At 42.3% G+C, this 16,575-nt stretch overlaps 1 protein-coding gene across 7 annotated transcripts in view; it reads left to right on the forward strand.

Annotated features, from left to right (window-relative positions):
* Window positions 1-16,575, forward strand: part of CD86 (CD86 molecule) — a 62,840-nt gene that overhangs the window by 25,600 nt on the left and 20,665 nt on the right. For 2 of the 7 annotated variants that reach the window (XM_036018170.1, XM_036018171.1), the window contains exon 2: window positions 15,989-16,038. In XM_036018170.1, the coding sequence (XP_035874063.1) occupies window positions 15,989-16,038 (50 nt within the window). The other 5 variants (XM_036018169.1, XM_036018173.1, XM_028504859.2 and 2 more) reach the window with 5 other exon arrangements.

Here is a 16,575-nt window from a genome sequence, read left to right on the forward strand (position 1 = left end):
GAGCCCTGACCGGTGTGGCTCAGTTGGTTGGGCATTGCCCTGCAAAGTGAAAGGTCTCCGGTTCTGTTCCCTGTCAGGGTGCGTGCTGGCATTGTGGTTTCTGTCCCCCGTTGGGGTGCACACAATGGGCCCCCAATCAGTGCTTCTCTCTTATACTGGTGTCTCTTTTTTCCTTCCTTCTCTCTCTCTAAAAATAAATAATTAAAATCTTATATATTTTTTTAAATCATGGTCAGCCAACTTCCCAGTGCAACTGCTTATGGGTTAATTTGATTTCTGACTCATTAACAAAAGTGACATTAATGCCCATCCCACCCTGTGAACCCTCACTTCAGAGAGAATGTTGACAAATTCAGGGAACCAGGTGGCACCTGGGGAGCCACCAAGTGATCAGGTCTAGGACGACATCATATGAGGGACAGTTGAAGACACTGACTGTGTTTAGTTGGGAGAAGAGACTGTTCAGGAAATTGATAAAATCTGCTCTCAAGTATTTCAAGGGTTTTATATAAACCTGGAAATTAATATACATTCTTGTAGTTCCAGAAAACAGGACAGGGACAACTTGGTGATACTTACGGGGCTAGGGAGTGAAGGGTGGGAGATGTGGGATTATTGTAAAGAGGACCCTTATAACTGTCGTATCAACTAGTGAGTTCTTCTGACATAAGTGAGAAAGCAAAGTCTGGATATCCATCTGTTGGAGATAACATCACAGGGGTTCTTGCTTGAGTGAGAGACGGGAATGACTTCTGAGATGCCTTAAATAACCTTGCAACCCTAAGTCTTAGGGTAAGAGAATCCCGCGACACCACCGTATCTCCTTTGTTTCTGCTGCCTGTCCCACAACATTGAGGGAGGCTGCTCTAAGAAGAAACTGAAATGAGTAGATGAGGCAGGAATATGGAAAAGAGAAAACAATAAAAACCTTTTTTTTAAAGAGAACCTACTATATGCCAGAATCTGTGCTGGGCACTGTATATATATATGTTATCCTATTTAATTCTCACAAAAAACTTATGAGATATTTAGTATTACTTCTGTGAAGAAGCTAAGGCTCAGAGAAGTTAAGTAACTTCCCCAAGAACACACAGACATTAACTAGTGGAACTAGGATTTCAACACATGTCTCTGTGATTGTAAAGTCCAGTGTGACATATTATTTTTACCCATCCTTTATTTATTGCAAATGATACTGCTTTGAAGAAGTTTTAGTATTAACATAAAGATTCTGTGTAAAATAAATTTACTTAAGAGAAAAACATTGTATAGCAAACAACACAGATTTTACATGGATATGAAAGAGTAGCTAGAAAGAATAAAGTTTGGGAAATACTATTCCAAATATTCCAGATAGCAGAATGTTCCAATTTAGCCTATCTTACATTTTGACTGCTGAATACAAGGAAAAGAAAGAAACTTAAAGACGAAGTTGAATGTAATTAATTCTCCTGTGCTTTGATGGGTAGGTAATTTCATGTGTTACAATAAGGAAACCAAATGGACCTTGCAAATAAAAAAAGTTATGATTGTAAAATCCAGAGGAAAACCCCAGGTGGGGCCTATTCGAATAAAGGATGAAGTTTCCAAGGTATGCACACAGAATGGCTGAGGGGAAGTGATGACCCTGTGAGTCAGGGCCCAGGACCCACACCAGCGTCCTAATGGGTTTGAGAGGCCCTGGGGGGAAGGTGAAGGGGTTTACAGACCTGTTTTGGGAAAAATGATCACCACCTTTCTGGTGATAGAAGGAAGACCTTTGTGGAAAGTTCAAAGTTAAAATTGGAAAGTCCGAAAAGCAGATAGGAAAGTAGAAATGAAGACTACATAGCTGCACAGATGCCAGGTGATTTATGTGCAAGATATTTGTTTTTCACAACAATGCAGCAAGGAAGTTAATTACACTTCATAGATGAGAAGACTGAGACTGGGAGATGCTCAGTAATGTGCCCAGGGTCCAGGAGTTGAGCCAGCATTTACTGAACCTTGGTGCAGCAGTTCCAGACCTACACTGCCTCCCCTGGGCCACACATCTTCGCTTGAGTGGGCTTGCTCAACCCATGCAACAATAGCAGCTTTCACTTTGTCACTTAATTTCTCCAACCGTGCAGGGCACAGCGAGCCGCCAAGAGAGCGGGGGAGGCATGCTTGAAGAGGGTTGCCTCTCTCCTGAGCTCAAATGCTGCAGACTTGGAGGCACATAAATGTGCCCCACATCAAGCAGAGGGCTTTGCAGAGCCCGATCGGGTCAGAAAAAGAAGTGGTGTGTACGTGGGCAGGATCGTATATGTAAAGCCTGTCCCTGCTAAAGCACTAGGCTTGGAAAAATCCACTGGGCATTCACACACATTTTACACTTCTGCTTTGACTTGTTCCCACTCTCAAGAGTACTGCTCACTTCCAGGAATTGTGGACCAAGGTAATAGAAACATCTAGATTAGAACATCTAGGAACAGATCAGGATAATATGGAAATAGGGGCTGGGTATATTAATTGGCTTCTATCAGGATCTATGGAGAGGTAGGTTCTCAATGAAGGATTGGAGGGGAAGGCGGCAGGTGACACTCCTGGTCTCTGCTCTCTCTGGTTGAGGAGTATGCCTTGCAGTCCTCCCACACCAGACACAGTGCCTGGCATATGGCTGCCCAGTAAAACCTTTGTTAAACTGAGCTGAATCTTTATCCTTGGGCCTAAAGGCTGCACCCCTGGATTTGTCCATCTGTTAGGGAATGTGTCTTTTTCATGTTTGTGGCTGGGGCTGTCTGTGGGGGGTTTCCTCAGGGCTTTACACTCACTCTCTGAGAGTGCATTCATAGTCATTATGAGCAGTGGAAAAGCCCACCTGCCAATCTTATCTGGAAGAAGAGCCCGGCCCTTTCTGTGGTGTTATTTCTCTATAGTCAGTTCCCCTTTCTACATTCGCGTCCTGGCCTCAGCCCTAACATGTTTTATCTCTACAAGGAGTGTTAGGGAAAAATGGATAGCTCCCAAGACCTTCTCTTCACTTATTCTTGACATCGCTTCTGTGTTCCTCTGGAATGCCACTCGGCTTACACATCTGGTCTCTGGGAGCTGCCGTGGATGGGCACTTGTGACAGGTATGTTCTTATGAAGCTAGTGTGCCTGGGGAGCATGGTGTGGAATAAAGCTGCATCTACGGCAGATGTTCAGAGGTGGGGCCGATGGCCGCCGTCAAGGAAGGGGTGAGAAGGGGTGTGGAATACATGCTTAATACCTGTGATCTTGAGGCTTGATTCTCAGACTGGCTATGTTTGAGGTGGGGCATTACAAAACTGTGTCTTTAAGCCAGATTCCTTTCTCTGCTTTGGTGAGCTTAGTGACAGGATAGGCAGGAAATAGAAGGGGCCACTTAACTGACAGCCTCTCTCGGCCTTAGCGTGCTGGGAGCTCTGGGTAGCTCTGCCCTAGGAGAAGCTATCCAAGGGTGCCAGCCCTGCCTGAGCTGCTTGTGCTGGTGCAAAGTCCAGGTTGGGGGACGAGACAAAACCCACAGCCTCTGCAGTGGCCTTTGCTTTCTTCTTTGGTCTTCTCCTTCTCTGGTCCAGAAACCTTTCCCCATTTCTTCTTCCCATCCAAGTGCCTTGTTCCAATATTGGCCCCTCTTGGCACCAGACAGCCCAATAGCTCATCTGGAAAGAAATAGTCTGGGCAAAAAAAGAGCCAAGGCAGCGGTTTACTGTGTTCTGTATACCATGAACATATTTGCATTTGCAAGTAGGCTTAAAATAATGCCTCCAGTAATTATTTAAGGCTCTGGAGAGACAGGTGAAAATAATTTGGGGCCGGGGGAACTTCCCACTACTCTCAAATTTTTATACCTAAGGAGATGGCCTGTTTCTCTGACATGCAACCTCAATCTTGGGACTAAGGCTCTGAACTAAAATGAGTCTATTTAATTGTGGGCACAGGTTCACAATTCTATATTACGTCTTCTGTTTGCTATTGCAGGTAGCATTAATGCCATTTACAAGAGCTATCTTGTACATAATGAAAGCTTTTATAAATCTCTGTTCATTTGTGTGCTTTAAATATGTGTATTGTGTGTCACTATGTCCCAAGTACTGGAATTTCACAGGGAACATAAAAGATGTGGTCCCAATACTTTGAAGCTTCTAGCCTGGAGGGAAAATAGTCACACTAAAAATGACTGTATAGCAACAATGCTATGGAGGGAAGGAATTAGTCCTTTGTAATTGTGCTTACTGTTTAGTAACTATGTCATTGAGTTTGATATATTGGTTACTTTGGTATCCCTGGATTTTGATGTCCCTTCCTGGTGGAGGTGAGGATTGGATTTTTATGGAGATGAGGCAGGGTGGGGGGCAGGTTGGGGAGAGGAGAACATGAAAGGTGAAAAGATGAGCCAAGTCAGATTCTTTAAGAGAAAATCAAGGTTCCAATACCATATTTCAAACACCAGCTAGAGGTAGGAGTGAGGTTAGGGGTCTCTGGGCCAGGATGCTAAAGCTGTGAAGAGAAAGAGCTAGAGCAAAACATGTCTGAAGCAGACAAGAAGGGTGCTGGGGAGGTTAGTGGATAGTTATCCAGAGTCCAAGCAAGTTTTGACAAGTTGTCTTTCATGGTGGGGCAGGTAAGAATATTTGGGAGGCAGGCAGGAAGGAGAGGGTGGTAGTCTGGGCATGCAGCCTTTATTGGGCTCTCATCCTCATCTCTAACCAAACATAGAGACTTGTTTCTAACTGGGCATCAGCGTGTACTCCGGCTGAGGTTTGGAAAATAGATGCCATTTTGAATATGTGTTGAGAAAGAAAAGTATTTCTTCTGCACTTTTCATCTCCCCATCAAGATGGGAAAGGTCCTGTTCCCTGTTCTCCTTTTGTGAATATGGTTCCTTTCTGAGTTCCATTTCCTACTTACATTAACTTGAACTTAACTTTTAATGGCTAAAAACAAAAAGAAACAAAAAAGAACACATTTCTTCCAGTGTGCACTTGCATTTTAACAGGGGTTTTCAAAAGTGCCTTAACCCAAGGAATGAGTAATTTGGAAATTCCAGGATAGGGATGGCACTTGAAATGGGGAGAGGGGGACACCTCTCAAATTGTGCCTCTGAAATATTGACTGTCTCTCTTTGACCATGATTCTGGTTCTGAGAGAATAGGAAGGGGCTCCCTTAGGTGGCCAGGATTGGGATGGCTGCCTTTTAGAGACTGGATGTGCACAGACTCAGAGTACCCGTAAAACTTTGCATGATGCTTACCCATGGGCACTTTTTGGCAAAATGGAAGAAGTGGCTTCCAAAGCCATTGACTTTGAAAAAGGCATGATCCTTGACACAGAAAGGTCCGATTCTAGATGTAACTGGGAGAGCTGGGTTTCTGTCTTGTGTGCAGACTTGCCATTGGGAGACAGGAAAAGCTAAGTGCCATTGCCATGCTATGCTCCTTCTGAGTGAATGAGGAGAACGAACTCTTCATTTTAATACTTTAATTGCCTACAATATTGGGGAGTGAATAAAAGAATCCTCTGCTCCTTAAGCATTTGCATAGACATTTCTTCCTTGTATCACTATTCCCCTCACACCCATGTGGAGGCACTCTGCTCTCAAATGGGTGAGGGAAAAGACAGAAAAATTCTCCAAAAGTGGGGGCTTGCGCCAAGAAAAGGTTGGAAGCCAAGTCAGATACTGTACAGCCTGAGCTAGAAGGAGACGTGGCTGGTGGGGGAGCTCAAGGAAAGCAGCACTCAGGATGGGTGACGTGTCTGTAGTCAGTGATCTCATGTGTCCACCAGACACCGGGAAGTCTTCATGTTTTCATCAAGGCATCACTGACACACGTGTTTCTGTCCTGCTGGCTCAGTCTCTTCATCTCAGGTCCATGAGCCTTTAATACTGGCTTTCTTGATCACTCTGATATCAGCCCTCACCTCTTTCCTCAGGCTACTGATAGCCTTATTTTCTGTAAACTTTCATTATGACTTTTCTGCTCCCAAATGATTAATCCCAACCTCTAATTCTGTCATCAAATCGAGTATAAACTCCTTATCTGACTTTCTAGGCCCCATTAAGCTATCCTACCCAACTTATAGGAGCCAATTTCTCATTGTTTGCCCAAAGTACACCTCTCTTCCAGTCTAGTCAGCGTTTCTGTTTTTTCCTGCAAAAAGGCCATGACCATTCTCCCACTTACATGTGTTCCTGTAGACTATTATATTTTCCTGTGGCTTAGAAATTTGCCAATGCTTCTTATACCAATAAGAAAGATTAAATATAGGTTATGCCTCTGTTCTTGTACATGTGTGTGCACACATGTGTGTCAAGAATGTGACTGAAATATTTATCCCTTTGAACTCAATGCAACATTTAAAAGTGGTTCATCAGGAGACAATAGTTCTTGAAGACATCAGCTGGATGCCTAGAAGGCAGGGTTGTACCTCTTCAGGAATCTGTTTGAAAGGCTCTCATGAGAAGAATTGTTGGAAGCTTGCAAAGCCTTCTAAGGATAGAGGCAGGTTACTACATTGAGTTCTAGGCAATCAACAATCGCTAATGTGAAAGGAAAACAGCAGTTCTCTGAGAAAAGCCATTCAGCAATGTAGTGGCAACTCTCAGGAGTGAAAGTATCAAAATGAGTAGGCCTGGTTGGAGCCTATACTGACTAAGAGCCTCATCTGCTGTAACAGAAATCAACTCTCCTGCAAACACCCCATGCCTAGCTCACCATGTTCCATTCTCAGGGTACAGGTCTGAGACTGAGTCTGACCAACTTTTACACCTTTACCCCACCTTTTGGCCTATAGGATTGCTCTCTTGTGAAGCCCTGGACCACTTGTAGTCAGCTCAGCAGATCCTCCAGACAGGGGTTCCTCCAAATGTCCCATACTGTACCATACCATGTTAAAAATGAGAGAAATGGACGCAGGATAGGGGACAGGAAAAGGTGGTGTGTTCAGGTCATCTACTTATTTTTTCTTCATTTCTTGGAATGTAATGAGAACCTCAAAGGGAACTTAAAAGTTACAGAGTTCAACCACCCACCCAAATCAAGAATCCCTCCTAAAATGCTTGAGCAATTCTGGTGACGAAGGAGCTCGTTACCTCACAAGAACATCCAGTCTTTGGGTGTAGCACTCTGTTCAAAGCTCTTCATTATCTGAAACTGAACTCTGGTTCCCTGTAGCCAATTATTGGGAGTACTCACCCTCCAGTTACATTGTGTGTGTTGTCCCACAGGAGAGCCTTTAAATATTTGCAGAGATCTGTCATGCACTTCTTCAAGTTTATTGCCCCCAGGTCTTTTTACTGTGCCTCGTTTGACATACTTTCATTATTTTCTAGTGAATTGTGCTGCTCCTTCTCTTGATGAGCTCTGATTTTTTATTGTCATTCAAGTGTAACCAGCCTCACTAACGTGATACCACAAGTAATGTGCTCTGATAAGCACAGAGTATAATGACCAAACTCTGCACTAAGATTAGAATTAACTTTTAGTTAGCCATGCCACACTCACATCTGTGTGATTTTTCCATTTACTATGGATAAGCTACATCTCTGTCTTTTTAAAAATTATTTATTATTACAGAGAGGGGAAGGGAGTGAGAAAGAGAGGGAGGGAAACATCGATGTGTGGGAGATCACTTAATTGGTTGCCTCTCGCGCACCTCCAGCTGGGGACCTGGCCCACAGCCCAGTCATGTGCCCTGACTGGGAATCCAATTGGCAACCTCTCAGTTCGCAGTCTGGCACCCAGTCCACTGAGCCACACCAGTCAGGGCTGGATAAACTACTTCTCTGTTGACCATTTATTCCACTTCACAGTTGTTATTTTAAAACTGAAGTAAGATCAGTATTGCTTATTCCCATGAGATTCACCATGTTAGTATCAGACTCTCTTTGGGGGATTTATGAATATTATTAATTCAGCTGATGAACTGACCAGTAACTATCTGGCTTATTTTTGTGTCATCTGCACATTTGAAAGCAGAAGCATGACTTTTGTGCTTTTATTTATAGTTTTACTAAATATGTGAAAGTGAAAAAGTAAAATCCCACTCTGATACCAGCCTATTAAACACTAATGATTCCTGGTATTTGGTTGTTGAATAAATGAATGAATTAATCAATGAACCAATCAACACCTTGTCATCATCCTCTGTATTTAATCTGTCACCATATCCTGTTGATTATAATCCTAAATATTGCTTGAACCTATCCACTTCTTTCTACTTCTGTCCGGTCCACCCCAGGCCAAACAGCCATCTTCTTTTACTTAAACGACTGCCAACTGATTGAGCTCCTGGCATCTGTTCTGGCTTTCCTGCTGCCTGTTTGCTTCACAGTAGCCAGAGTCATCTTTTCAAAATGACAACCTGATTATGTCACTCCTCTGCTTTAATTTCTTCAGTGTTTACATTGCTGTCAGAAAAAACACCAAATCCTTAACTGACCCATAAGGTAAGCATGGTCTGGCCCCAGCTGACCTCTCTAGCCCTGTCTCCCACCTCTCTGTTCACTTTAGCACTTCAACCCTCTGCCTTGGTGCCTTTGCATATGCTGTTTCCTTTGCCTAGGAATCTTTCCGAGCCATTGCCCAACCTTTCACCTACTTAGCACCTACTGGGCCTGTTCTGTTTACCTATTGGTGCATTACAAACTGCTCCAATTTAGCAGCTTAACACAATAAACATTTTACTCTCTCTCTGTTGATGTCGTAGGTCAGAAATTGGTCAGGTTTCTAACTGATTTTTCTGTTTCTGATGACATCAGCTAGGGTCACTTGGTGGTATTAACCTAATGAATGGACTTCTCTAGAGCTTAACTGTCTAGTTTGGTAGTCACTGGCCACGTGTGGCTACCGATCACCTGTAAAATACTCACAACATTTTGAAGATTAGTACAGAAGAAGAATGCAAAATTTCCATTGTAATTTTTATATTTATTTCATTTTGGGATTATAATATTTTACATATATTGGAGTGAATAAAATATATTATTAGAATTAATTTCACCTGTTGTTTTTTAATTGTTTTAACGTGGCTACTAGAAGTTTTCAAATTATGTGGCTTGCCTTATATTTCCATTGGACGTGGCTGATTAAAGCAAGGGAATTTTTTTCTATAAAAGGCCAGATAGAAAGTCTTTTCAGCTCTGTGGCCACATAGTCTCTGTCACAGCTACTCAGCCCTACCATTGAAGTGCAAAAGCAGCCAGAGACAATAATGAATAAATGGGTATGCCTGCATTCTAACAAAACTTGATTTATAAATATAGCTAGTGGCTAGATTTGGTCTGTAGGCTACAGTTCAATGACCTCTGATGTAGAGAATGCAATCCACATGCCTGGTGGCTGGGCAGAGATAACTGGAAAGCTGGACTCATTTGGGACTATTGACCCAAACACCAACACATAGCCTCTCTGGTACAATGATCTCAAGGTAGTGAAACATCTCACAATGTGGCTCAGAGCTCCAGAAAGTGTATTCCAAGAAAGATAGAAGCTGCAAAGCTTCTTTTCATCTAGCCTCAGAAGTCCCAAACCTCTCTTCTACACATCCTACTGGTCAAAAAAGTCTCTGAAGCCAGCACAGATTCATGCAGAGCTTAGATTCCACCCATCATGGGAGGAGTTGCAAAAATGTCCACTTTTTTGTTGTTGTTGTTGTTGTTCAAGTACAGTTGTCTCCATTTCCGCCCCCACTACCCCCCCACCCATGTGTCTACTTTTAATCTAGCACATTGTTCTTCAATTCTCAGCTTAGATTACATATTATAGTAATCTAAATATTGTTAAATATAATAATCTCAAAGTATCATGAACCTCTCCTTTGTAGCACTTGTCATCATTACAATTTTATATTTACTCGTACGATTATTTGATCATTATCTTGCTCCTCTATTTAATGGTAAGCAACCCCATGAAGGGAGCTGTTTCTGGGTTTGCTCATCATTACATTCCCAGCACCTAGCTCAATGCCTGGCTCAATAAATGTTTGTTGAACTAGTCAACAGTATTAGGGCACAGCTTTTCAGCCAAGTAAGTATGCTAATATCAATCCCCCATTTCCCCATACTGCTCTTAGGCATATCATAAGACACCCTGTCAAAACCTCATGAAAATTCAGGTACATTCAATTCCCAGAACTCTTCCTAATTTGCAGTTAAGAAACTATATTTAAAAGAAGTAAGCCTGCCTTATTTCTCCCAGCACCTCTAAGGTACTACTAGCTGCTCTAAAGGTGTAGATAGTTTCAGATTCTGGTGCTCTGAGAAGTAATGCATGCAGCACATCCCCCCACAGGCCAGCCACGACCCCTGGCAGCTTGTGCTCCTCTTGTGTGTCACTTTCCTCTCCCCTTGCTGATGGCTCCAGTTCACAAGCCTGCCTTGTCCAGTGACAGTATGAACCGACAAAGACAAAGGGTCAGGCCCTGAGCACTGCTGGGCTGAGGCCAACCTCGTCTTCCCTCCACAAAGGCTGTGGTGTCCTCCTTTGCTTGGAACAAGGACTCTCATATTTGCTGGGAGGAGATAAGCGTTGCCACCTCCCACACTGGTCCCGGAGCTTGAATTATAGTTATTCGTGGACCCTGTCTGTGTTTTCAGACCTGGGTGAGGGACAAAGGCCTAAACATCTTTATATTCCCCCCAGAACCTCTAAAGCAAGCCTGACACTGAGTAAATTCAGTAAATGTTTGCATCAGAGCTGGTCTCAGTGAACAACCTTCCTCAGACAGCAGCAAACTAACCAGCATTTTTTCCTAGTACCCCCTGATCACCACTAATATTCTAGACAACATTGTGAAATAGGGAACATTTTTGTTTGTTTCTCCCCAACTTCTGCCTTGGAATCCTTCTCTCACTTCCCATGTCATCATTTCTGTATTTCCCTGTTCCACCCGATTGCTGGCCACCACCAGTGCATACCCTTCATACTGCCTTTTGCCTGAATTACATCTTTCATGGGCTTCAGACCTGAGACATAAAAGATCCCTTCTGTATTTCCTCCTTTTTTTCTGCCCAGATACTCACATTTGCCCAGAGCTCTTCTAGATGAGGCTTAGCTGGAACACAGTAACATGTGCCTGGAGCTAAACCCATCGCAGGAAACTGATTACCAGTCCAGGGCTGGAGGGAAGAAGAGGATTCTCTGCCTGGCACACAGTGGGTGCTGAAGCAATATTTGTGGAGTGGATGGGAGCTCAGGATAGAAAATCCCCTGATACAGAGGGACACTTCTATTCCTCTCCCAATACCACCTGCTCCCCAAGCATGTTTCCCTGATTATCACACTCTGATTCCAGGAACCACCATCATACTTGGCCACGAGGATGAGCTTTCTGCTCCTGTGTTACTCTGAGAGTGGGCAGAGTCAGAATCCTTTCCACTTGCTCCTACAGCAGCTGAAACTGGCTGGAACTTTTAAAGGGACTATACTAGTGTTTAAAAAAGAACACAGGCTGCATGGGTTTAAAATCTTAACCTTGTCATTTACTAGCCTGGTGGCCTGGTGGCTAGGCTAGGGCAAGATCTTAACCAGTCTTGGCTCCACTTCTTCATCTCTAACATGGGGGCAAATAATCCCACCTTAGTATGATAACTAATAGTATAGTCATTCATCTGATGCTGTATAGTCATTCATCTGACACTGGTGTTCCATGATGAGCCAGGCATGCAAAGTGAGGGAAAGTATTGTAGTGTGGGTGTTTTTCTTTAGTTTCTGAAGTGAACCTCCAACTACTCATTTCAGATTTGTGACCATTTCATGCACCTACAGACCTTATTCTGCTCCCAGCTGACAGAAATCTCTCAGAGACTCTCCCCCATAAATTCTTGAGCTCTTTCCTCTCCCATTACCCTTTTTGCTCTCTCCCTCCAAAAGCAATAGTTTCTACTTTGCAGGCCCTCTGGAGAAAGCAATGACTCAAGGTTGTGGTTAAGACCTTATTCCCGAGGGAACAATGGCATTTCTGTTCTTTTTCAGAGCCAGCAACATTGAAGAAACTGGCTTACTAACCCAACTCCACTCCCCTCTCACCCGCCACACACACACACACACACACACACACACACACACACACAATGGCTAGAGTTGAAATTCTTCACATGGGCATTTATACTTTATACTTTATAAAAGAGAATGATGTCTGTCTCAAGTATTTTAGCATCATGTTTTGCTAGGATCTCTGACAAACTGGTGTCCAAAGTACACTCTCCAAATTAATGTTAATGAAGTTTACTAGGACTGTCCCATCTGGGCCAGGATTTTGAGGAGGGATGTGATCATTGCCCCCAAATCCTTGAAGGGCTTTGGCAAAGTGTGTTAGGCTTATTCTGGGTAGTTCCAGAGAACAACACAAGTATCAATGAGAGGAAGTTAACGGGGTGCAGCTTCTCACTCAGCAGAGGCGAGTTTCCAGATATAGAAGTCAAAAATTGTGCGGACTTCCTTGTCAGACCCAGCATTCCTTCCCGCCGTGTGACGTACAAGGACAGACCCTTTATCCAATATTTCCCAGGGCCAGTAATTTCTGGTAATTATTTGAGTTTAAGGTGATTTATTAAATTTATAGCACAATATAACTTGATTTTGTGCCCCCTTTCAACACATCATGTGGGGGGTGGGGGTAGAATCTTTGATTAGGTCAAGCATACTGATTATTGGTTTGAAAACAGTGGGAGATTCTTATACTAAGTAGGAGTTCAGATTCAAAGGGCTCTCAGGTCCTCAGATTCTATGATAAATGTGATGCTGAGAGTGATTTAATATGAGGAAGTGCACAAGAATCAAACAAAAAACTGTTTCCAGTCTCTACCATTGAGTATTGTTGGCTTTGGCCCAATAGATAAAGCCAAACTCTGAAACCTGTTGAAATCACTAGAAGTGGGGAAAGAGAGCAATCAGGAGCAGTGTGAGGTTCATATGTTGAACACCTACTGTGCGCTTTAACAACTGAATATATTTGCAATTCATTGTCACAATGCACTAATTATTTTTATAATTAGTCACTAAATAGCACTAATTTTTAAATATAAAACAGCTCCTACAAATCAATAAGAAAAGGGCCAAAGACCCAAATTAGAACTAGGTAAAAGAAATGTATAGTCATGGAACAGGAAACATAAACTCTTATACATTTAAAAAGATGCTGATACTTATAATAAAAAATATTCATTTACAAATCATAGTGAGAACTACCTCACACTCATTGGGATCACACACACACACACACACACACACAAGGTAGATGTTGGCAAGGATATGATGAAACTGGAACTCTTGTGTACTGTTAATGGGAATAGTACAGCTGCTATGGTAAACAGGATGGCAGATCCTCAAAAAACATTACAGTAGAATTACTGTATGATCCAGTAATTCTACTTCTGAGTATATGCCCAAAAGAAATGAAGTATTTGCACACCTGTGTTCATGACAGCATTATTCACAATAGCCGAAAGGTGGCAGCAACTCAAATGTCCATCAACCAATGAACAGATAAACAAAGTGATATATATATATATATATATATATATATATATATATATACACATATACATATGAAATATTATTCAGCCTTTAAAACAGGAAATTCTGACATATTCTACAACATGGATGAACAGTGAGTACATTATGCTAAGTGAAATAAGACAATCACAAAAAGACAACTACTGTATAATTCCACTGTATATGAGGTACCTAGAGCAGTCAAATTTATGGAGACAGAAGGTAGAATAGTGTTTTCCAGTGGCAGGGGGAGAGGAGAAGGGAGTTAGTGTTTAATGGAGACAGAGTTTCAGTTTTGCAAGACGAAAAGAGTTCTGGTGATGATGGCTGCACAACAATATGAATGCATTTAATACCACTGTACACTTAAAAAATTAGTAAGATGATAAATTTCATGTTATGTGTATTATACCACAATTACAAGTATTTTTTTAAACCACAATGAGATGTCATTTTAACTTTCTCTATTGGTAAAGATCACAAATTAGAAAACATACTATATTGGCAAAAGTGATGTGAAAATAAGCACCATCATGTTTTGTCACTTGGGGCATAAACATATAATCTTAGGGGAGAACAATTTTTCAATATCTGTGAAGATTAAAGTTGCAGTTACCCTCTGACTCTAGGAAGGTAGTTTACTTCCACGTATGTGATTTGACATCTGATCAAGGTTTTTCATTGCAACAAAATATTGGAAACAACCTAAATGCCCATTGATAGGGCCTAGCAAAATAAATTATTACTATCTAATAGAATACAACCAAATAATAAGCAAGTGTTAGAATTAGGATACTCAGTATGTGGTGATACAGAACAATCTCCAAGGTAGTGTGGTAAGTCTGCAAAAGTGTGTATACTGTGCCACCAGGTATTTAAAAGTAAAATGAAAAAAAAATGGGTCTATGTTTTTATTTTGTTTTGCCTAAAATAACTGCAAGTAGCAGCAAGAAACTGTGAACAGGTAATGGTGGTCACTCCAGTTATGTCTATGGGGGAAAGCTAGGCAGTAGAGGACAGGGTTGGGAGAGAAGCTTGCTTACTCTCTCAGGGAGTTTGGCTATAAGAAAAAGAGAAACTAAAAGCAGTAGCAGAGGAAACTGCTGCGAGGAAGGGAGAGAGGGTGGTAAGCAATTTAGTACCATAAGCAGGTATGATATATTCAAAATTTTTTAATTAAAAAAAGAGAAGTTATAGTCTAGAAGGGAAAAAGCATAAGACCCTTTTAGCCCAAAGCACTGTGCTGAGTGCTGTGGGAACAGAGGAAGGGTATCTAGCACAGCCCAGGGATTGGGGATGGCTTCTAGACAATCCACCCCCAAGGAAGAATCCTGCTATTGGACCAGGAATAGTTGTGTATCTTTTCCTAAGTCTTGGTTTGTTTTATTTTCTAGACAGATGTATTCATGAGTTCACCAATTAGGTTTTCCTTTCACTTTGGCTGTTAAAAGCTATATGCCAAACCTGTGACCTGTACCATGCAGGGCGGGCAGATTTCTGTGGTAAGCATTTAGTGTTGGCCTTGTACTTGGCTCCATTCCTACATTTGGTTTGCTTTTCACCTCTTTCTAATATTGTTTATCTCTCCTTGTCCTGTGCCTCCCTGTAAGCCACTTAGTAGCTTTTTTTGGTCTCAGCTGAGATAAGTGGGTGAGTGCAGAAAGAGGAAGAAAGAGAAGATAGAGAATTTTAGAGCAATTCCTGTCCCCTTCCTTGGCTCTATCATGTAGACTAAGTGAAGTGCCACTCTTCTCCAAATGGGGTCCTCAGACCAAGCAGCATTGGCATCACCTGTGAGTTTGTTAGATATGGGTTTCACATTACCTACTAAATCACAATCTCTGTGGATGAGGTCCAGGACACTGCTTTAACGTACTCTCCCAGATGATTTTTATGCACATTAAAGTTTGAAAACCACAGGGAAATCAAAGGAATGCTGATTTCTAAACATGTACTTTCTGTTTTTTTCATCATAACCACTGTGTTAGCCAAAATAAGTAGTGCTAACTGCTGCAATAAACAATGCTAAAAATTTCATAGCATAACACAAGAAAACTTTATTTTTTGCTAACGTCACAGTCCAGTATGAATCACCGTGGGGTGGAGAGAGCTATCTTGTTAATTTGTTCAGCAAACCAGCTTCCTTTCACAACGAGGCTTTGCCATCCTCTACACCCCTGGACTCCTCTGGACCTTCTGCAGTCAAGGAGGCAGGGAGGAAGGAAAAAGAAAGGAGTTTTAGTGGCAGGTCTGAAAGTAACACCCAACTTTTCTGCCTTCAACTTTATTGGCAAGAACCCAAAGACATGACCCTCCTAACTAAAGGGGAGGCTGGGAAATGGGGCTTCTCTGTGGAGCTAGGAGGAGGAGGAGATGGCTTTGGTGAACACACAGCGTGGTCTCTACTGCACCCAGGGACCTAAGACAATCCCAAATTTTACTTGTCATGTTTGTTTTCAGTTTAATTTTCTAATCATGTTTTATCTTTTCTTTTTTAACTCTAGCACTATGGGACTGAGTACCACGCTCTTTGTGATGGCCTTCCTGATCTTTGGTAAGCACCTTTGGCTTTGTAAAGTCCTAGAATCCTTCCACTGTCTCCCAATGAGTCTGATCAACTGCAAGCCCAGGCCTGAAACTTGGTGGGTTTTACTCACTTTCTATCCAGTCTTGCACGCTACCACATTTTAAAAACAAGCAAACAAACAAAAAGACTTTTGTGGAGAAGAAGGAAACATCATGATTGAGAACAGGTATCTCGGCTGCTGGCAGTCCCGGCCCAGGATGGAGCCCTATCCCCTCTGTGCATCCTTGTCCTCTGCCGTCTCAGAAGTACGGTAGACTGGCCTGTCCAGTGGCACCCAGGGAGCAAGGGGAAGTTCCCTGCTCTGGCACCCCTGAGGCTTAACTCTTTTGTTCCATATATATCCTTTTCTGGTCTTCTTTGTTCCCATTGCTGGCATTATCAGGCTTTTGGGAAACAGTTACTGGGCTTCTAAAAGTCTCCTTTCATTAGGGAGCATTGGTTTTCACATTCTCTACCTTCCCTCTTTCCTTCCTCTACCTCCCCCACCAGTCCACACCCATAGAT

Source organism: Phyllostomus discolor, chromosome 2 (genome assembly GCF_004126475.2).
Source record: "Phyllostomus discolor isolate MPI-MPIP mPhyDis1 chromosome 2, mPhyDis1.pri.v3, whole genome shotgun sequence".
NCBI lineage: Eukaryota > Metazoa > Chordata > Mammalia > Chiroptera > Phyllostomidae > Phyllostomus > Phyllostomus discolor.